A 22843-nucleotide genomic window follows, 5' to 3' on the forward strand; every position below is an offset into this window, starting at 1 on the left:
CACTTTTTAGGTGGTTTGGTGCATATGTGGTTCATTGTTGGGCAGTATTGGCCTATGTTCATAAATACACTCTATTCGGTCTGAAACGCGTTTTTAAGCAACAACTGTTAGATTTAGTCACTGCAAGCCAACAGAAGGTGCTATAACCTCAAATCTCACATATGTGGTGTAGTTTCTTACCCCCTGCATGGAGAATGTGGTTTGGTGCTGCTGAGATGTATTGTTGGGCAGTTACAGGCAAAATGAAAAAAGTAATTCATTTGGCCTCAGCAGGTGTTTCAAGCACTTTTTAGGTGGTTTGGTGCATATGTGGTTCATTGTTGGGCAGTATTGGCCTATGTTCATAAATGCACTCTATTCGGTCTGAAACGCGTTTTTAAGCAACAACTGTTAGATTTAGTCACTGCAAGCCAACAGAAGGTGCTATAACCTCAAATCTCACATATGTGGTGTAGTTTCTTACCCCCTGCATGGGGAATGCGGTTTGGTGCTGCTAAGATGTATTGTTGGGCAGTTACAGGCAAAATGAAAAAAGTAATTCATTTGGCCTCAGCAGGTGTTTCAAGCACTTTTTAGGTGGTTTGGTGCATATGTGGTTCATTGTTGGGCAGTATTGGCCTATGTTCATAAATGCACTCTATTCGGTCTGAAACGCGTTTTTAAGCAACAACTGTTAGATTTAGTCACTGCAAGCCAACAGAAGGTGCTATAACCTCAAATCTCACATATGTGGTGTAGTTTCTTACCCCCTGCATGGAGAATGTGGTTTGGTGCTGCTGAGATGTATTGTTGGGCAGTTACAGGCAAAATGAAAAAAGTAATTCATTTGGCCTCAGCAGGTCTTTCAAGCACTTTTTAGGTGGTTTGGTGCATATGTGGTTCATTGTTGGGCAGTATTGGCCTATGTTCATAAATACACTCATTCGGTCTGAAACGCGTTTTTAAGCAACAACTGTTAGATTTAGTCACTGCAAGCCAACAGAAGGTGCTATAACCTCAAATCTCACATATGTGGTGTAGTTTCTTACCCCCTGCATGGAGAATGTGGTTTGGTGCTGCTGAGATGTATTGTTGGGCAGTTACAGGCAAAATGAAAAAAGTAATTCATTTGGCCTCAGCAGGTGTTTCAAGCACTTTTTAGGTGGTTTGGTGCATATGTGGTTCATTGTTGGGCAGTATTGGCCTATGTTCATAAATGCACTCTATTCGGTCTGAAACGCGTTTTTAAGCAACAACTGTTAGATTTAGTCACTGCAAGCCAACAGAAGGTGCTATAACCTCAAATCTCACATATGTGGTGTAGTTTCTTACCCCCTGCATGGGGAATGCGGTTTGGTGCTGCTAAGATGTATTGTTGGGCAGTTACAGGCAAAATGAAAAAAGTAATTCATTTGGCCTCAGCAGGTGTTTCAAGCACTTTTTAGGTGGTTTGGTGCATATGTGGTTCATTGTTGGGCAGTATTGGCCTATGTTCATAAATGCACTCTATTCGGTCTGAAACGCGTTTTTAAGCAACAACTGTTAGATTTAGTCACTGCAAGCCAACAGAAGGTGCTATAACCTCAAATCTCACATATGTGGTGTAGTTTCTTACCCCCTGCATGGGGAATGCGGTTTGGTGCTGCTAAGATGTATTGTTGGGCAGTTACAGGCAAAATGAAAAAAGTAATTCATTTGGCCTCAGCAGGTGTTTCAAGCACTTTTTAGGTGGTTTGGTGCATATGTGGTTCATTGTTGGGCAGTATTGGCCTATGTTCATAAATGCACTCTATTCGGTCTGAAACGCGTTTTTAAGCAACAACTGTTAGATTTAGTCACTGCAAGCCAACAGAAGGTGCTATAACCTCAAATCTCACATATGTGGTGTAGTTTCTTACCCCCTGCATGGAGAATGTGGTTTGGTGCTGCTGAGATGTATTGTTGGGCAGTTACAGGCAAAATGAAAAAAGTAATTCATTTGGCCTCAGCAGGTCTTTCAAGCACTTTTTAGGTGGTTTGGTGCATATGTGGTTCATTGTTGGGCAGTATTGGCCTATGTTCATAAATGCACTCTATTCGGTCTGAAACACGTTTTTAAGCAACAACTGTTAGATTTAGTCACTGCAAGCCAACAGAAGGTGCTATAACCTCAAATCTCACATATGTGGTGTAGTTTCTTACCCCCTGCATGGGGAATGTGGTTTGGTGCTGCTGAGATGTATTGTTGGGCAGTTACAGGCAAAATGAAAAAAGTAATTCATTTGGCCTCAGCAAGTGTTTCAAGCACTTTTTAGGTGGTTTGGTGCATATGTGGTTCATTGTTGGGCAGTATTGGCCTATGTTCATAAATACACTCTATTCGGTCTGAAACGCGTTTTTAAGCAACAACTGTTAGATTTAGTCACTGCAAGCCAACAGAAGGTGCTATAACCTCAAATCTCACATATGTGGTGTAGTTTCTTACCCCCTGCATGGAGAATGTGGTTTGGTGCTGCTGAGATGTATTGTTGGGCAGTTACAGGCAAAATGAAAAAAGTAATTCATTTGGCCTCAGCAGGTGTTTCAAGCACTTTTTAGGTGGTTTGGTGCATATGTGGTTCATTGTTGGGCAGTATTGGCCTATGTTCATAAATGCACTCTATTCGGTCTGAAACGCGTTTTTAAGCAACAACTGTTAGATTTAGTCACTGCAAGCCAACAGAAGGTGCTATAACCTCAAATCTCACATATGTGGTGTAGTTTCTTACCCCCTGCATGGGGAATGTGGTTTGGTGCTGCTAAGATGTATTGTTGGGCAGTTACAGGCAAAATGAAAAAAGTAATTCATTTGGCCTCAGCAGGTGTTTCAAGCACTTTTTAGGTGGTTTGGTGCATTTGTGGTTCATTGTTGGGCAGTATTGGCCTATGTTCATAAATGCACTCTATTCGGTCTGAAACGCGTTTTTAAGCAACAACTGTTAGCTTTAGTCACTGCAAGCCAACAGAAGGTGCTATAACCTCAAATCTCACATATGTGGTGTAGTTTCTTACCCCCTGCATGGAGAATGTGGTTTGGTGCTGCTGAGATGTATTGTTGGGCAGTTACAGGCAAAATGAAAAAAGTAATTCATTTGGCCTCAGCAGGTCTTTCAAGCACTTTTTAGGTGGTTTGGTGCATATGTGGTTCATTGTTGGGCAGTATTGGCCTATGTTCATAAATGCACTCTATTCGGTCTGAAACACGTTTTTAAGCAACAACTGTTAGATTTAGTCACTGCAAGCCAACAGAAGGTGCTATAACCTCAAATCTCACATATGTGGTGTAGTTTCTTACCCCCTGCATGGGGAATGTGGTTTGGTACTGCTGAGATGTATTGTTGGGCAGTTATAGGCAAAATGAAAAAAGTAATTCATTTGGCCTCAGCAGGTCTTTCAAGCACTTTTTAGGTGGTTTGGTGCATATGTGGTTCATTGTTGGGCAGTATTGGCCTATGTTCATAAATACACTCTATTCGGTCTGAAACGCGTTTTTAAGCAACAACTGTTAGATTTAGTCACTGCAAGCCAACAGAAGGTGCTATAACCTCAAATCTCACATATGTGGTGTAGTTTCTTACCCCCTGCATGGAGAAAGTGGTTTGGTGCTGCTGAGATGTATTGTTGGGCAGTTACAGGCAAAATGAAAAAAGTAATTCATTTGGCCTCAGCAGGTGTTTCAAGCACTTTTTAGGTGGTTTGGTGCATATGTGGTTCATTGTTGGGCAGTATTGGCCTATGTTCATAAATGCACTCTATTCGGTCTGAAACGCGTTTTTAAGCAACAACTGTTAGATTTAGTCACTGCAAGCCAACAGAAGGTGCTATAACCTCAAATCTCACATATGTGGTGTAGTTTCTTACCCCCTGCATGGGGAATGCGGTTTGGTGCTGCTAAGATGTATTGTTGGGCAGTTACAGGCAAAATGAAAAAAGTAATTCATTTGGCCTCAGCAGGTGTTTCAAGCACTTTTTAGGTGGTTTGGTGCATATGTGGTTCATTGTTGGGCAGTATTGGCCTATGTTCATAAATGCACTCTATTCGGTCTGAAACGCGTTTTTAAGCAACAACTGTTAGATTTAGTCACTGCAAGCCAACAGAAGGTGCTATAACCTCAAATCTCACATATGTGGTGTAGTTTCTTACCCCCTGCATGGAGAATGTGGTTTGGTGCTGCTGAGATGTATTGTTGGGCAGTTACAGGCAAAATGAAAAAAGTAATTCATTTGGCCTCAGCAGGTCTTTCAAGCACTTTTTAGGTGGTTTGGTGCATATGTGGTTCATTGTTGGGCAGTATTGGCCTATGTTCATAAATGCACTCTATTCGGTCTGAAACACGTTTTTAAGCAACAACTGTTAGATTTAGTCACTGCAAGCCAACAGAAGGTGCTATAACCTCAAATCTCACATATGTGGTGTAGTTTCTTACCCCCTGCATGGGGAATGTGGTTTGGTGCTGCTGAGATGTATTGTTGGGCAGTTACAGGCAAAATGAAAAAAGTAATTCATTTGGCCTCAGCAAGTGTTTCAAGCACTTTTTAGGTGGTTTGGTGCATATGTGGTTCATTGTTGGGCAGTATTGGCCTATGTTCTTAAATACACTCTATTCGGTCTGAAACGCGTTTTTAAGCAACAACTGTTAGATTTAGTCACTGCAAGCCAACAGAAGGTGCTATAACCTCAAATCTCACATATGTGGTGTAGTTTCTTACCCCCTGCATGGAGAATGTGGTTTGGTGCTGCTAAAATGTATTGTTGGGCAGTTACAGGCAAAATGAAAAAAGTAATTCATTTGGCCTCAGCAGGTGTTTCAAGCACTTTTTAGGTGGTTTGGTGCATATGTGGTTCATTGTTGGGCAGTATTGGCCTATGTTCATAAATACACTCTATTCGGTCTGAAACGCGTTTTTAAGCAACAACTGTTAGATTTAGTCACTGCAAGCCAACAGAAGGTGCTATAACCTCAAATCTCACATATGTGGTGTAGTTTCTTACCCCCTGCATGGAGAATGTGGTTTGGTGCTGCTGAGATGTATTGTTGGGCAGTTACAGGCAAAATGAAAAAAGTAATTCATTTGGCCTCAGCAAGTGTTTCAAGCACTTTTTAGGTGGTTTGGTGCATATGTGGTTCATTGTTGGGCAGTATTGGCCTATGTTCATAAATGCACTCTATTCGGTCTGAAACACGTTTTTAAGCAACAACTGTTAGATTTAGTCACTGCAAGCCAACAGAAGGTGCTATAACCTCAAATCTCACATATGTGGTGTAGTTTCTTACCCCCTGCATGGAGAATGTGGTTTGGTGCTGCTGAGATGTATTGTTGGGCAGTTACAGGCAAAATGAAAAAAGTAATTCATTTGGCCTCAGCAGGTCTTTCAAGCACTTTTTAGGTGGTTTGGTGCATATGTGGTTCATTGTTGGGCAGTATTGGCCTATGTTCATAAATGCACTCTATTCGGTCTGAAACACGTTTTTAAGCAACAACTGTTAGATTTAGTCACTGCAAGCCAACAGAAGGTGCTATAACCTCAAATCTCACATATGTGGTGTAGTTTCTTACCCCCTGCATGGGGAATGTGGTTTGGTGCTGCTGAGATGTATTGTTGGGCAGTTACAGGCAAAATGAAAAAAGTAATTCATTTGGCATCAGCAGGTCTTTCAAGCACTTTTTAGGTGGTTTGGTGCATATGTGGTTCATTGTTGGGCAGTATTGGCCTATGTTCATAAATGCACTCTATTCGGTCTGAAACACGTTTTTAAGCAACAACTGTTAGATTTAGTCACTGCAAGCCAACAGAAGGTGCTATAACCTCAAATCTCACATATGTGGTGTAGTTTCTTACCCCCTGCATGGGGAATGTGGTTTGGTGCTGCTGAGATGTATTGTTGGGCAGTTACAGGCAAAATGAAAAAAGTAATTCATTTGGCCTCAGCAGGTCTTTCAAGCACTTTTTAGGTGGTTTGGTGCATATGTGGTTCATTGTTGGGCAGTATTGGCCTATGTTCATAAATGCACTCTATTCGGTCTGAAACACGTTTTTAAGCAACAACTGTTAGATTTAGTCACTGCAAGCCAACAGAAGGTGCTATAACCTCAAATCTCACATATGTGGTGTAGATTCTTACCCCCTGCATGGGGAATGTGGTTTGGTACTGCTGAGATGTATTGTTGGGCAGTTACAGGCAAAATGAAAAAAGTAATTCATTTGGCCTCAGCAGGTGTTTCAAGCACTTTTTAGGTGGTTTGGTGCATATGTGGTTCATTGTTGGGCAGTATTGGCCTATGTTCATAAATGCACTCTATTCGGTCTGAAACGCGTTTTTAAGCAACAACTGTTAGATTTAGTCACTGCAAGCCAACAGAAGGTGCTATAACCTCAAATCTCACATATGTGGTGTAGTTTCTTACCCCCTGCATGGGGAATGTGGTTTGGTGCTGCTAAGATGTATTGTTGGGCAGTTACAGGCAAAATGAAAAAAGTAATTCATTTGGCCTCAGCAGGTGTTTCAAGCACTTTTTAGGTGGTTTGGTGCATATGTGGTTCATTGTTGGGCAGTATTGGCCTATGTTCATAAATGCACTCTATTCGGTCTGAAACGCGTTTTTAAGCAACAACTGTTAGATTTAGTCACTGCAAGCCAACAGAAGGTGCTATAACCTCAAATCTCACATATGTGGTGTAGTTTCTTACCCCCTGCATGGAGAATGTGGTTTGGTGCTGCTGAGATGTATTGTTGGGCAGTTACAGGCAAAATGAAAAAAGTAATTCATTTGGCCTCAGCAGGTCTTTCAAGCACTTTTTAGGTGGTTTGGTGCATATGTGGTTCATTGTTGGGCAGTATTGGCCTATGTTCATAAATACACTCTATTCGGTCTGAAACGCGTTTTTAAGCAACAACTGTTAGATTTAGTCACTGCAAGCCAACAGAAGGTGCTATAACCTCAAATCTCACATATGTGGTGTAGTTTCTTACCCCCTGCATGGAGAATGTGGTTTGGTGCTGCTGAGATGTATTGTTGGGCAGTTACAGGCAAAATGAAAAAAGTAATTCATTTGGCCTCAGCAGGTGTTTCAAGCACTTTTTAGGTGGTTTGGTGCATATGTGGTTCATTGTTGGGCAGTATTGGCCTATGTTCATAAATGCACTCTATTCGGTCTGAAACACGTTTTTAAGCAACAACTGTTAGATTTAGTCACTGCAAGCCAACAGAAGGTGCTATAACCTCAAATCTCACATATGTGGTGTAGTTTCTTACCCCCTGCATGGAGAATGTGGTTTGGTGCTGCTGAGATGTATTGTTGGGCAGTTACAGGCAAAATGAAAAAAGTAATTCATTTGGCCTCAGCAGGTGTTTCAAGCACTTTTTAGGTGGTTTGATGCATATGTGGTTCATTGTTGGGCAGTATTGGCCTATGTTCATAAATACACTCTATTCGGTCTGAAACGCGTTTTTAAGCAACAACTGTTAGATTTAGTCACTGCAAGCCAACAGAAGGTGCTATAACCTCAAATCTCACATATGTGGTGTAGTTTCTTACCCCCTGCATGGAGAATGTGGTTTGGTGCTGCTGAGATGTATTGTTGGGCAGTTACAGGCAAAATGAAAAAAGTAATTCATTTGGCCTCAGCAGGTGTTTCAAGCACTTTTTAGGTGGTTTGGTGCATATGTGGTTCATTGTTGGGCAGTATTGGACTATGTTCATAAATACACTCTATTCGGTCTGAAATGAGTTTTTACGCAACAACTGTTAGATTTAGTCACTGCAAGCCAACAGAAGGTGCTATAACCTCAAATCTCACATATGTGGTGTAGTTTCTTACCCCCTGCATGGAGAATGTGGTTTGGTGCTGCTGAGATGTATTGTTGGGCAGTTACAGGCAAAATGAAAAAAGTAATTCATTTGGCCTCAGCAGGTGTTTCAAGCACTTTTTAGGTGGTTTGGTGCATATGTGGTTCATTGTTGGGCAGTATTGGCCTATGTTCATAAATACACTCTATTCGGTCTGAAATGCGTTTTTAAGCAACAACTGTTAGATTTAGTCACTGCAAGCCAACAGAAGGTGCTATAACCTCAAATATCACATATGTGGTGTAGTTTCTTACCCCCTGCATGGGGAATGTGGTTTGGTGCTTCTGAGATGTATTGTTGGGCAGTTACAGGCAAAATGAAAAAAGTAATTCATTTGGCCTCAGCAGGTGTTTCAAGCACTTTTTAGGTGGTTTGGTGCATATGTGGTTCATTTTTGGGCAGTATTGGCCTATGTTCATAAATACACTCTATTCGGTCTGAAACGCGTTTTTAAGCAACAACTGTTAGATTTAGTCACTGCAAGCCAACAGAAGCTGCTATAACCTCAAATCTCACATATGTGGTGTAGTTTCTTCCCCCTGCATGGAGAATGTGGTTTGGTGCTGCTGTGATGTATTGTTGGGCAGTTACAGGCAAAATGAAAAAAGTAATTCATTTGGCCTCAGCAGGTGTTTCAAGCACTTTTTAGGTGGTTTGGTGCATATGTGGTTCATTGTTGGGCAGTATTGGCCTATGTTCATAAATGCACTCTATTCGGTCTGAAACACGTTTTTAAGCAACAACTGTTAGATTTAGTCACTGCAAGCCAACAGAAGGTGCTATAACCTCAAATCTCACATATGTGGTGTAGTTTCTTACCCCCTGCATGGGGAATGTGGTTTGGTGCTGCTGAGATGTATTGTTGGGCAGTTACAGGCAAAATGAAAAAATAATTCATTCGGCCTCAGCAGGTGTTTAAAGCACTTTTTAGGTGGGTTGGTGCATATGTGGTTCATTGTTGGGCAGTTCTGGCCTATGTTCATAAATGTACTCTATTGTGTCTGAAAGGAGTTTTTAAGCAATCACTGTTAGATTTAGTCACTGCAAGCCAGCAGAAAGGGCTATACCCTCAAATCTCATGTATGTGGTGTAGCTTCTTACCCCCTGCATGGGCAATGTGGTTTGGTGCTGCTGGGGCAGTTACAAGCAAAATGAAAAAAGTAATTCATTCGGCCTCAGCAGGTGTTTAAGCACTTTTTAGGTGGTTTGGTGCTTATATCGTTCACTGTTGGGCAGTTCTGGCCTATGTTCATAAATGCACTCTATTGTTTCTGAAAGGAGTTTTTAAGCAATCACTGTTAGATTTAGTCACTGCAAGCCAGCAGAAAGTGCTATACCCTCAAATCTCATGTATGTGGTGTAGCTTCTTACCCCCTGCATGGGCAATGTGGTTTGGTGCTGCTGAGATGTATTGTTGGGCAGTTACAGGCAAAATGAAAAAAGTAATTCATTTGGCCTCAGCAGGTGTTTCAAGCACTTTTTAGGTGGTTTGGTGCATATGTGGTTCATTGTTGGGCAGTTTTGGCCTATGTTCATAAATGCACTCTATTCGGTCTGAAACGCGTTTTTAAGCAACAACTGTTAGATTTAGTCACTGCAAGCCAACAGAAGGTGCTATAACCTCAAATCTCACATATGTGGTGTAGTTTCTTACCCCCTGCATGGGGAATGTGGTTTGGTGCTGCTGAGATGTATTGTTGGGCAGTTACAGGCAAAATGAAAAAAGTAATTCATTTGGCCTCAGCAGGTGTTTCAAGCACTTTTTAGGTGGTTTGGTGCATATGTGGTTCATTGTTGGGCAGTATTGGCCTATGTTCATAAATACACTCTATTCGGTCTGAAATGCGTTTTTAAGCAACAACTGTTAGATTTAGTCACTGCAAGCCAACAGAAGGTGCTATAACCTCAAATCTCACATATGTGGTGTAGTTTCTTACCCCCTACATGGGGAATGTGGTTTGGTGCTGCTGAGATGTATTGTTGGGCAGTTACAGGCAAAATGAAAAAAGTAATTCATTTGGCCTCAGCAGGTGTTTCAAGCACTTTTTAGGTGGTTTGATGCATATGTGGTTCATTGTTGGGCAGTATTGGCCTATGTTCATAAATACACTCTATTCGGTCTGAAACGCGTTTTTAAGCAACAACTGTTAGATTTAGTCACTGCAAGCCAACAGAAGGTGCTATAACCTCAAATCTCACATATGTGGTGTAGTTTCTTACCCCCTGCATGGAGAATGTGGTTTGGTGCTGCTGAGATGTATTGTTGGGCAGTTACAGGCAAAATGAAAAAAGTAATTCATTTGGCCTCAGCAGGTGTTTCAAGCACTTTTTAGGTGGTTTGGTGCATATGTGGTTCATTGTTGGGCAGTATTGGACTATGTTCATAAATACACTCTATTCGGTCTGAAATGAGTTTTTACGCAACAACTGTTAGATTTAGTCACTGCAAGCCAACAGAAGGTGCTATAACCTCAAATCTCACATATGTGGTGTAGTTTCTTACCCCCTGCATGGAGAATGTGGTTTGGTGCTGCTGAGATGTATTGTTGGGCAGTTACAGGCAAAATGAAAAAAGTAATTCATTTGGCCTCAGCAGGTGTTTCAAGCACTTTTTAGGTGGTTTGGTGCATATGTGGTTCATTGTTGGGCAGTATTGGCCTATGTTCATAAATACACTCTATTCGGTCTGAAATGCGTTTTTAAGCAACAACTGTTAGATTTAGTCACTGCAAGCCAACAGAAGGTGCTATAACCTCAAATATCACATATGTGGTGTAGTTTCTTACCCCCTGCATGGGGAATGTGGTTTGGTGCTTCTGAGATGTATTGTTGGGCAGTTACAGGCAAAATGAAAAAAGTAATTCATTTGGCCTCAGCAGGTGTTTCAAGCACTTTTTAGGTGGTTTGGTGCATATGTGGTTCATTGTTGGGCAGTATTGGCCTATGTTCATAAATACACTCTATTCGGTCTGAAACGCGTTTTTAAGCAACAACTGTTAGATTTAGTCACTGCAAGCCAACAGAAGGTGCTATAACCTCAAATCTCATGTATGTGGTGTAGCGTCTTACCCCCTGCATGGGGAATGTGGTTTGGTGCTGCTGAGATGTATTGTTGGGCAGTTACAGGCAAAATGAAAAAAGTAATTCATTTGGCCTCAGCAGGTGTTTCAAGCACTTTTTAGGTGGTTTGGTGCATATGTGGTTCATTGTTGGGCAGTATTGGCCTATGTTCATAAATACACTCTATTCGGTCTGAAATGCGTTTTTAAGCAACAACTGTTAGATTTAGTCACTGCAAGCCAACAGAAGGTGCTATAACCTCAAATATCACATATGTGGTGTAGTTTCTTACCCCCTGCATGGGGAATGTGGTTTGGTGCTGCTGAGATGTATTGTTGGGCAGTTACAGGCAAAATGAAAAAATAATTCATTCGGCCTCAGCAGGTGTTTAAAGCACTTTTTAGGTGGGTTGGTGCATATGTGGTTCATTGTTGGGCAGTTCTGGCCTATGTTCATAAATGTACTCTATTGTGTCTGAAAGGAGTTTTTAAGCAATCACTGTTAGATTTAGTCACTGCAAGCCAGCAGAAAGGGCTATACCCTCAAATCTCATGTATGTGGTGTAGCTTCTTACCCCCTGCATGGGCAATGTGGTTTGGTGCTGCTGGGGCAGTTACAAGCAAAATGAAAAAAGTAATTCATTCGGCCTCAGCAGGTGTTTAAGCACTTTTTAGGTGGTTTGGTGCTTATATCGTTCATTGTTGGGCAGTTCTGGCCTATGTTCATAAATGCACTCTATTGTTTCTGAAAGGAGTTTTTAAGCAATCACTGTTAGATTTAGTCACTGCAAGCCAGCAGAAAGTGCTATACCCTCACATCTCATGTATGTGGTGTAGCTTCTTACCCCCTGCATGGGCAATGTTGTTTGGTGCTGCTGGGATGTATTGTTGGGTAGTTACAGGCAAAATGAAAAAAGTAATTCATTCGGCCTCAGCAGGCGTAAAAACACTTTTTAGGTGGGTTGGTGCATATGTGGTTCTTTGTTGGGCAGTTCTGGCCTATGTTCATAAATGCACTCTATTGTGTCTGAAAGGAGTTTTTAAGCAATCACTGTTAGATTTAGTCACTGCAAGCCAGCAGAAAGTGCTATACCCTCAAATCTAATGTATGTGGTGTAGCTTCTTAACCCCTGCATGGGCAATGCTGTTTGGTGCTGCTGGGATGTATTGTTGGGTAGTTACAGGCAAAATGAAAAAAGTAATTCATTCGGCCTCAGCGGGTGTTTAAAGCACTTTTTAGGTGGGTTGGTGCATATATGGTTCATTGTTGGGCAGTTCTGGCCTATGTTCATAAATGCACTCTATTGTGTCTGAAAGGAGTTTTTAAGCAATCACTGTTAGATTTAGTCACTGCAAGCCAGCAGAAAGTGCTATACCCTCAAATCTAATGTATGTGGTGTAGCTTCTTAACCCCTGCATGGGCAATGCTGTTTGGTGCTGCTGGGATGTATTGTTGGGTAGTTACAGGCAAAATGAAAAAAGTAATTCATTCGGCCTCAGCGGGTGTTTAAAGCACTTTTTAGGTGGGTTGGTGCATATATCGTTCACTGTTGGGCAGTTCTGGCCTATGTTCATAAATGTACTCTATTGTGTCTGAAAGGAGTTTTTAAGCAATCACTGTTAGATTTAGTCACTGCAAGCCAGCAGAAAGGGCTATACCCTCAAATCTCATGTATGTGGTGTAGCTTCTTACCCCCTGCATGGGCAATGTGGTTTGGTGCTGCTGAGATGTATTGTTGGGTAGTTACAGGCAAAATGAAAAAAGTAATTCATTCGGCCTCAGCGGGTGTTTAAAGCACTTTTTAGGTGGGTTGGTGCATATGTGGTTCATTGTTGGGCAGTTCTGGCCTATGTTCATAAATGCACTCTATTGTGTCTGAAAGGAGTTTTTAAGCAATCACTGTTAGATTTAGTCACTGCAAGCCAGCAAAAGGTGCTATAACCGCAAATCTCCTGTGTGAAGTATAGCTTCTTACCCCCTGCATGGGGAATGTGATTTGGTGCACCTATAATGTATTGTTGGGCAGTTACAAGCAAAATTTAAAAAGTAATTCAGTCGGCCTCAGTAGGTGTTTCAAGCACTTTTTAGCTGGTTTGGTGCATATGTGGTTCATTGTTGGGCAGTTTTGGCATTTGTTCATAAATGCACTGTATTCGGTCTGAAATGAGTTTTTAAGCAATACGTGTTAGATTTAGTCACTGAAAGCAAGCAGAAGATGCTATAACCTCAAATCTTCTGTGTGAAGTATTGCTTGGTTTGGTGCATATGTGGTTCATTGTTTGGCAGTTTTGGCATATGTTCATAAATGCACTGTATTCGGTCTGAAATGAGTTTTTAAGCAATACGTGTTAGATTTAGTCACTGAAAGCAAGCAGAAGATGCTATAACCTCAAATCTTCTGTGTGAAGTATAGCTTGGTTTGGTGCATATGTGGTTCATTGTTTGGCAGTTTTGGCATATGTTCATAAATGCACTGTATTCGGTCTGAAACGAGTTTTTAAGTAATACGTGTTAGATTTAGTCACTGCAAGCCAGCAAAAGGTGCTATAACCGCAAATCTCCTGTGTGAAGTATAGCTTCTTACCCCCTGCATGGGGAATGTGATTTGGTGCACCTATAATGTATTGTTGGGCAGTTACAAGCAAAATTTAAAGTAATTCAGTCGGCCTCAGTAGGTGTTTCAAGCACTTTTTAGCTGGTTTGGTGCATATGTGGTTCATTGTTGGGCAGTTTTGGCATTTGTTCATAAATGCACTGTATTCGGTCTGAAATGAGTTTTTAAGCAATACGTTGAGTCACTGCAAGCAAGCAGAAGGTGCTATACCATCAAATCTCATGTATGTGGTGTAGCTTCTTACCCCCTGCATGGGGAATGTGATTTGGCGCACCTATAATGTATTGTTGGGCAGTTACAAGCAAAATTTAAAAAGTAATTCAGTCGGCCTCAGTAGGTGTTTCAAGCACTTTTTAGCTGGTTTGGTGCATATGTGGTTCATTGTTGGGCAGTTTTGGCATATGTTCATAAATGCACTGTATTCGGTCTGAAATGAGTTTTTAAAGCAATACGTGTTAGGTTTAGTCACTGCAAGCAAGCAGAAGGTGCTATACCCTCAAATCTCACATATGTGGTGTAGTTTCTTACCCCCTGCATGGAGAATGTGGTTTGGTGCTGCTGAGATGTATTGTTGGGCAGTTACAGGCAAAATGAAAAAAGTAATTCATTTGGCCTCAGCAGGTGTTTCAAGCACCTTTTAGGTGGTTTGGGGCATATGTGGTTCATTGTTGGGCAGTTTTGGTATATGTTCATAAATGCACTGTATTCGGTCTGAAATGACTTTTTAAGCAATACGTGTTAGATTTAGTCACTGAAAGCAAGATGAAGATGCTATAACCTCAAATCTTCTGTGTGAAGTATAGCTTGGTTTGATGCATATGTGGTTCATTGTTGGGCAGTTTTGGCCTTTGTTAATAAATGCACTCTGTTCGGTCTGAAACGAGTTTATAAGCAATAAGTGTTAGATTTAGTCACTGCAAGCTAGCAGTAGGTGCTATAACCACAAATCTCATGTATCTTGTGTAGCTGCATGGGGAATGTGGTTTGGTGCACCTAGAATGTATTGTTAGGCAGTTACAGGCAAAATGAGAAAAAGTAACTCATTCGGCCTGAGCAAGTTAACACTTTTTAGGTGGTTTGGTGCATATGTGTTTCATTTTTGGGCAGTTTTGGCCTATGTTCATAAATGCACTGTATTCGGTCTCATACATGTTTTTAAGCAATAACTGTTAGCTTTAGTCAGTGCAAGCCAGCAGAAGGTGCTATACGCAGTCGGCCTGTAGTGCCATAACCTTCAGATGGCATCTGCGGGAAAAGGGTTTAAAAAACAAAAAAGTAATTCAAAGACCTCGTCTCCTTCAACGCCACAAAACTGCCCGTTTAGACTTTGCCAGGGAGCATCAAACATGGGACTTTGAATAATATGTCCCAGAGAATAAAAAAGGTTTTATTCTCTGATGAGAAAAAATGTAGGAGATCCCACCTGAGATTTTTTTTCTACCCGGCACAGTGGAGGGGGGTCCATCATGATCTGGTGTGCTTTTTCATTCAGTGGAACACTGGAGCAGGGTGGTCAAATGAATGCAGATGTTACAGTGGGCATCCCTCATGACTGAGGGCCCTCGTCTGTGTGGTAACAGCTGGGTTTTTCAACAGGACAACGCTGCAGTTCACAATGCTCACTTGACCAAGGACTTTGTCAGGGAGAATTACATCACTCTTTTGGACCATCCTGCATGTTCCCCTCATTTAAATCTCATAGAGAACATTTGGGGATGGATGGCAAGGGGAAGTTTATAAAAATGGCCACCAGTTCCAGACAGTTGATGCTCTTCGTGAAGCCATCTTCACTACTTGGAGCAATGGTCCCACTATGGAAACACTCGCATCAAGCATGCCCAGACCAATTTTTGAAGTGATGAACAAGAATGGTGGAGCTACTCATTACTGAGTCCTACTGAGAAAATGTTTTGTTCTGGTTTGAAGAATTTTTAATTTTTTGAGCGATGGTCTTAAACCTTTGCTGATAAACAGACAATTTCAGTTTAATTGTTTTCATTCAATTAATTTGGCTTTTTGTCTCACTCCCCCTTCTTGTTTTTGCATATTATAGCTCTACTTAAAACCTCAATGTGCAAAATGCAAATTCTAGCAGTTTTTCAACTGGTCTTAAGATTTTGATCAGGTCTGTATCTGCTACATTTATTAATATTTCATATTGCATTTTATTTCTGGTGCTTGATTGCTGGATTGCCTCAGCTGAAAATCTATCTCACTTATAGATGGATAATATCATCAAAGAATGCTCTTTATTTTTTTCCATGTCTCATCAGGAACCTTGTAGGTTCTAAATAAATGTAGAATAAAACAGTAGCACATTCTTAGCTGATTTTAAGCTGAAAGCCTTGAGATAACTTGGTCCCGACCAGGCTAAGTAGCTAAGTAGCCTAAGTTACCATGGCGATACAGCTGCTTTAAAAGTGCGCTAACTTTGCTGAACACTCGAATCAAAACTTCCAATCAAAACAGCTCACTAACCCACTCAACTCGCTTTGCAGTTTTAGTGTACTACACTTGTACACTTAGCAAATTGCATAAAACAGTTCCTTCTATAAAATCAGCTGTATGGAACATTGCATATATCAAATGCAGTATTTAGAATTTAACAAGGATTAAATATTTAAGAACAATGTGCAAGAACTTAACTGATTTCACAACTTGTAATAGCAAACCTTTTGTATTTGAACCAGTTACAAATACCAGTTACAACAATCAGTCCTGACATGTGGCTGAATTTCGTCCAGAACAACAAAAAAAACTTGTACATCAAAGTTACAAATGCAAAAATCATCTCAAAGGTTTTTGGAGGGAAAAACCTATAATGTAAGCGATAAACAAATAATTTAACAACAAAGCAGCTGTGGTTTATACTTGTACTTTATCCCTCTGGAACGCATTGTACAACTTCTAACGAATGCCTGGCATAAAACTATAAGCCTGAGTGGACACAAAAAGCAGTATTTAAAAAAAAAAAGAAAGACAAGAAGTAGATGCCATAAAATGTAATAACAAAAAAGCCACTTGAAATTAAAACTTGCTCGGAACAACTTGGGCACTGTATAAATTAACTCTGAATTTGGGTTAGTCCAAAAAACACCATCCATCCATCTATCCATCTTCTACCACTTATCTGAGGTTGGGTCGCGGGGACAGCAGCCTAAGCAGGGATGCCCACATTTCCTTCTCCCCGGTCACTTCGTTCAGCTCCTCCCGGTGGATTGACCGAGTGGACCAGTGTACAGCTGGTCCACAGTTCCACAACCAGGACGACCCTCCCCATAAAAAGAGCTCACCACTCATGGGAGGGACCAAAGGGGTCGGGTGCAGAGTGAGCTGCGTGGCAGCCGAAGTCGGGGACCTTGGCGGTCTGATCCTCGGCTACAGAAGCAAGCTCTCAGCGTGCTCTTAACTTATACAAAACTTACCCATAACTTATTGGACGTACGCCAGCGTATTGGCCAATTTTTTCATACGTTGGTGTAAGCTGGTTAAATCGTCAAGGTGTGACAGGGCCTTTATCCTGACTCAATTTATCAGTGATCCGGTTGCACAAAAGTGGGATAAGTGCTGTCATAAGTTACCATGGAGTCTGTTGAGTTACTGGAAGAGGTGGCCAGAGACTGGGAGGTCTGGACTTCCCTACTGAGACTATGCTTCCCCCACGATCCAGGTAAGCGGAAGAAAATGGACGGATGAATGGGTCAAACTGTGGCCATTCTCAATACTTTATTAAATGTACAGGCATTATTTTAAATGACAGTTTAACATTAACTACCACACAAGTGTAAAAAGAAGTTAACCAACAGTTAATAATAATCGAAATGGAAATAATCAGTTTCAGGGTCAATCTGTGGGAATCATAAAAGCTTTATTAAGTGTACAGGTTTTAAGTCACATTTCAACATTCTTACCTGTCATACAAGTGTAAAAATAACTAAATGGAAATAATCGGTTTCAGGGTCAAACTGTGGCCATTCTAAAAGTTTTATTACAGGCAGTGTTTTAAGTCACATTTTAGCATGTTTAACTGTCATTCTAGTGTAAAAAAAAAGTTAACCATTGTTTATATTGTCACTTAATTGAGAAAAATATTTTAAAAGTAAATGCCCTTATTTTTTGTTGACATTTATACTCCCCTCCAAAAGTATTGGAACGGCGAAGCCAATTCTTTGATCACTGCTGTAGACTAAAATTTTTTCGGTTTGACATCAAAGGATGAGACAAGACATTTATAACCCAGCTTTTATTTCCATATATTTGCAGTACTTCTGGATCTGATTATCTATATCTATATCTATCTATCTATCGATCTATATATATATCTATATATATCTATATACACACATACACATACACACAATGGGTAACGGTAGTCTAGTGGTTAGCACGTTGGCCAATACAGGAACAGCCTGGAGATCGGGAAGACGATTCTCCCCTGGGCATTTCTGTGTGGAGTTTGCACGTTCTCTCCGTGTGCGCGTGGGTTTTCTCCGGGCACTCCTCCCATATTCCCAAAAACATGCAGGTGAGGTTAATTGGCGACTCTAAATTGTCCGTAGGTATGAATGTGAGTGTGAATGGTTGTTTGTCTATATGTGCCCTGCAATTGGCTGGCGACCAGTCCAGGGTGTACCCCGCCTGTCGCCCGAAGTCAGCTGGGATAGGCTCCAGCATGCCCCCGCGACCCTAATGAGGATGAAGCGGTATAGAAAATGGATGGATGGATATATACAATGCAGCATTATTCGAAACAGAACATCAAATGAACTTTAATTTCATTATGTTTCACTGTTGGGCTGAGATCCTGCGAATAAACTAACCCACATTTGTTGGTTAATTGGGATTAAATTTATTGATTTTACTGATTTACTTGATTTCATAAAAATTATTTAGTAAATCAATGTACATGTATCAAAAAGTATATCTACTGTATATCTACGCGCACACACACGCACACACACACACACACACTCCTAATCAAAATCTTAAGACCAGTTGAAAAATTGCTAGGATTTGCATTTTGCACATTTGGATCTTAATGAGGTTTTAAGTAGAGCTACAATATGCAAAAACAAGAAGGGGGAGTGAGACAAAAAGCACTTTGAAAAAGTAATTTATTGAAAACAACAATTAAACTGAAATAGGCTGTTGTCAGCTGATCAAAAGTTGAAGACCTTCGCTCAAAAAAATGACAAAAAAACTCTCCAAACCAGAACAACAAATGTTCTCAGTAGGACTCATTAATGAGTAGCTCCACCGTTCTTGTTAATCACTTAAAAAATTTGCTTGGGCATGCTTGATGTGAGTGTTTCCAGGAGGCTAGTGGGAACATTGCTCCAAGTGGTGAAGATGGCTTCATGAAGGGCATCAACTGTCTGGAACTGATGGCCATTTTTATAAACTTCCCTTGCCATCCATCCCCAAATGTTCTCTATGGGATTTAAATGAGTGGAACATGCAGGATGGTCCAAAAGAGTGATGTTATTCTCCCTGAAGAAGTTCTTGGTCAAGAGCATTGTGAACTGCAGCGTTGTCCTGTTGAAAAACACAGACGAGGGCCCTCAGTCATGAGGGATGCCCGCTGCAACATCTGCACGTAAGCAACCGCCGTTTGATGACCCTGCACCACCTGAAGCTCCAGTGTTCCACTGAATGAAAAAGCACCCAAGACCATGATGGACCCCCCTCCACTGTGCCGGGTAGAAAACATCTCAGGTGGAATCTTCTTGTCAAGCCAGTAACGTTGGAAGCCATCTGGACCGTGAGGTAAAAATTTTTCTCATCAGAGAATAAAACTTTTTTCCACCCTTCAATGTCCCATGTTTGATGCTCCCTGGCAAAGTCTAAACGAGCAGTTTTGTGGTGTGATTTTTATTTATAAAAATTAGAATGCCTGATTTACTGCACCCAACCTCAGCAGCAATGGCACGCTGCGAGAGGCCTTGCTTATGCAGCTCGACAATCCGACCACATTCAAACAGAGAACGCTTATCTTTAGCCATCAGGAGGGCATGACAGTGTGAATGCCTGACAGAAAATGACAATTTTGAGCAGCTTTTGGCTTTTATATCCTGTGGTCTTAAACTTCTGATCAGCTGATAAACAGCCTATTTCAGTTTAATTGTTGTTTTCAATTAATTACTTTTTCAAAATGCTTTTTGTCTCACTCCCCCTTCTTGTTTTTGCATATTGTAGCTCTACTTAAAACCTCATTAAGATCCAAATGTGCAAAATGCAAATTCTAGCAATTTTTCAACTGGTCTTAAGATTTTGATCAGAAGTGTATATAGACAGGGTGTCCCAAAAAATGTATGCACCTGCTGCAACAGTGTGTCATGCCAAATACTGTATTAGAGAAGACTTTGAAGATGAGGACTTTTATTTTCAGCAAAATGGGGCTGCCATCACATTGTTACATGTGAGATCTGAGATCTTGAGAGATGTGAGATCTTGCCAAACACGTGGATTGGAAGGAGGGGTTTCGTTGAATACTCCCCGCGTTCACCAGATCTCACACCACCAGACCTTTTCTTTATTGGGACACCTAAAAGACAAAGTCCACGCTATGAGAGCTGCAACAGTCGCTGAATTGAGAATAGCCACTGAACGTGAATGCAAGAAAATACCAAGGAAATTGCTTTGTGATGTGTGCAATTCCATTGCTTTGCGTTGTCAGCATTGTCTGGAACAAAACGGATGTCAGTTGGAGAATAGGAGGTGACAAAACAAAATTATGTTTGTAAATTCTATTACACTTTGAAAATTGAACAAATTATAACAAAGACTTAGTTCACAATTATTTCAAGAGCGTATACATTTTTTTGGGACACCCTGAATATATAGACAGTATATACAGTACATATACACACATAAATACGCATACACACACACACACACACACACACACACACACACACACACACAGGTCCAAAGTTTTATAACACTCCAATTTCTCTGGAGGAAAAACCTACAATTTTTAAGTGTTAAGATGGTCTCTCTCTCTTCCATTGTTAATTCCCATTTTTCTTGCCATTTTTGTAGCGACAAATTACTTTCTCCAGTCCAATGCTGTTTAACTGATGTTCAAGAGGGTAAGTACCACAGTGTGTTCCGAACACTGTTTCTATGCAGACAGAGGAGGTAGTAAGAACTCTAGTACTTGGAACACCTGTAGGAATTAGTTGCCAAGGGTTGATCACCTCCATTTCTGAAGAACAGCTTTAAATTGTTGACCAATTTTACGGTCTGTGAAACATGCCTTTTTGTATAGTGTACAGTAATTCTGAAATACACATTATTTTGCAGTTTTGTGTAATCTTTTTTTTAAACCTCTGGCACTTCATCACTTACCTTTGTACCATTTCAAGCTAGTCATTGGACTTGAATGATTTGAACTTCAATAAATAATTGGAACAGTTGGAGTGTTCTAAAACTTTTGACCGGTAGTGTATATGTGTGTGTGTGTGTGTGTACACATACAAAGCCACTCCAGAATTAACTTTACCTGCTCCCAAAATAAAACCACATTGTAGCAAATGTCCTCGATTTCATTTTTTCCATCAAAAAGTGAAATGTGTGCAGCGCTACCAAATGTTGGTCATTGCTCATCAGATTCTTGGCAAGTTTTTAGGTGGCATTCCTGGACCTTCAGTTCCTCAGCAATCACCATCGCTGGGTTGATGGCAGCATAACGTGTCCCATGGAACTGACGCAAATGAACCTATCGATCAAAGAATATGTGGATGCCTGTGAAAATGCATTCAGAACAAAAACAACCTTCCAGATAGTTATCAATTAGGGGTGTCAACTCACGAGTACGGGACGAGATGAGATTTTAACATTAATTTTAAGAAAAGTACAATGAAAAAATATAACTGGACAAACCCTTTTTTAAATTTAACCGAGTGACAAAACAATGCAGGTGTGTTTTGAAATGTTTGTCCCACAAATTGATGCTCAAAGATGCTCAAACATTTTGAGACCAAGTAAACCACAGTGACATTAATAATAATAATAATAAAATATATAAAATAATAATACAACTCACTATTTTTGGCATCTACCTGTGTTTGTCTATTTACATCAGCATTGGCCAGCTGTCTTTTGATACAAAAAAAACATTTAAATTATTTTAAATTTTAATTATTAAATAAAAAAATCATAAACAATATATATATATATAATAAAAACAACATACACATACAGTATACATATTTAAAGACAATTCTGTGTGTTTTTATTAGTTATAAGTATCAACATTTTAGCTTTTTCTACTTACATTATGCCTACTTGCTTTATTTTCCATTTCTGCTGTGTTTTTGTTTTATTTTATTTCTGTAATTATCCACACTTTGGATGCCCATGCATGTTTTGCCAGGAATGCGTGGTACAGCAAGGTGACGGAGGATTGTGTCCAAACTCTACCTTCTTGGCTTTGTTGTTCAGGGGCTGAGTTGCAGTGTGGAAGGATTTTTACAGCTTTCAGACGTGCTTTGCCCCCCATTAGAGAGGTGAAGCTCACTCCCGCACGCTTGCTCGGTGGATTCTTCACCTTTGTTGATCGCTTGTATTACCGACGCAAGAAACACTTATATGCGCACCTTTACTCTCTAAATATAGCAACAATGTCGCTACATTGTTTAACACGGCTCTCTTCTATGTATGAGGTGTGTTTTGAAACGGAAACGGTGAACGCCGGTACTTGAAAGTTGGTGCTGAGCCAAATGCAATGAGTGTCAATAAAACCACTTGGTGATTAAGGGTGCAGACAAGTCTGACCATCTACCTGGCTTGATTTGACAAATCTTAAGTAAAAATGACCAAATGTATAATTACTACAGCTTATGCTTGGACATCAACAAATAGCAAGTGGCTGTTCACCCACAATGGAAAAAAAACAGCCACACGTCACTTGCTGATGCCGTGAACACCGAGGTAGGTTAGATTGCATAAAGCACTTAATATAAGCTTCCAATAATGCCTTGCACACTGCCACTTCTATATTCCTGTATTATCATTCATAGTAGCAACGCCATAGTTCACAGTCTGATTGGCTTCTGGCTGCCCTGTTCTCGTCATGTTTTAATCTTGCGAGATCTCGTGTGGCGAGTATCAGTAGTAAAATACAACAAGTTGCCCTGCGTATTGCATGAACTATTGTGGTCAGTGATTACATATTTTAAAGAAAGAAAGGACAGTACAGTAATGCCAGTAAAACAGGCTGACAGGCAGTGATGTCTGAGCTTGACAGTTGAATTTTTGCGGGCGGGGTTATGGCCGCAACAGTAGCCCAATTTTTATTAAAGATTTTTATTAGGAAT

The 22843-nt window shown here is 40.6% G+C and overlaps 1 protein-coding gene across 6 annotated transcripts in view; it reads right to left on the minus strand.

Annotated features, from left to right (window-relative positions):
• Positions 1-19733: 19733 nt before the first annotated feature.
• Positions 19734-22843, minus strand: part of spg21 (SPG21 abhydrolase domain containing, maspardin) — a 41243-nt gene continuing 38133 nt past the window's right edge. For 4 of the 6 annotated variants that reach the window (XM_054770630.1, XM_054770627.1, XM_054770629.1 and 1 more), the window contains one exon: positions 19735-21243. In XM_054770630.1, the coding sequence (XP_054626605.1) occupies positions 21121-21243 (123 nt within the window). In that variant the 3' untranslated portion in view covers positions 19735-21120. Of the gene's footprint in view, positions 21244-22843 lie in introns of all 6 variants that reach the window. The other 2 variants (XM_054770626.1, XM_054770625.1) reach the window with 2 other exon arrangements.

Source organism: Dunckerocampus dactyliophorus, chromosome 3, assembly GCF_027744805.1.
Source record: "Dunckerocampus dactyliophorus isolate RoL2022-P2 chromosome 3, RoL_Ddac_1.1, whole genome shotgun sequence".
NCBI classification, from domain to species: Eukaryota; Metazoa; Chordata; class Actinopteri; order Syngnathiformes; family Syngnathidae; genus Dunckerocampus; species Dunckerocampus dactyliophorus.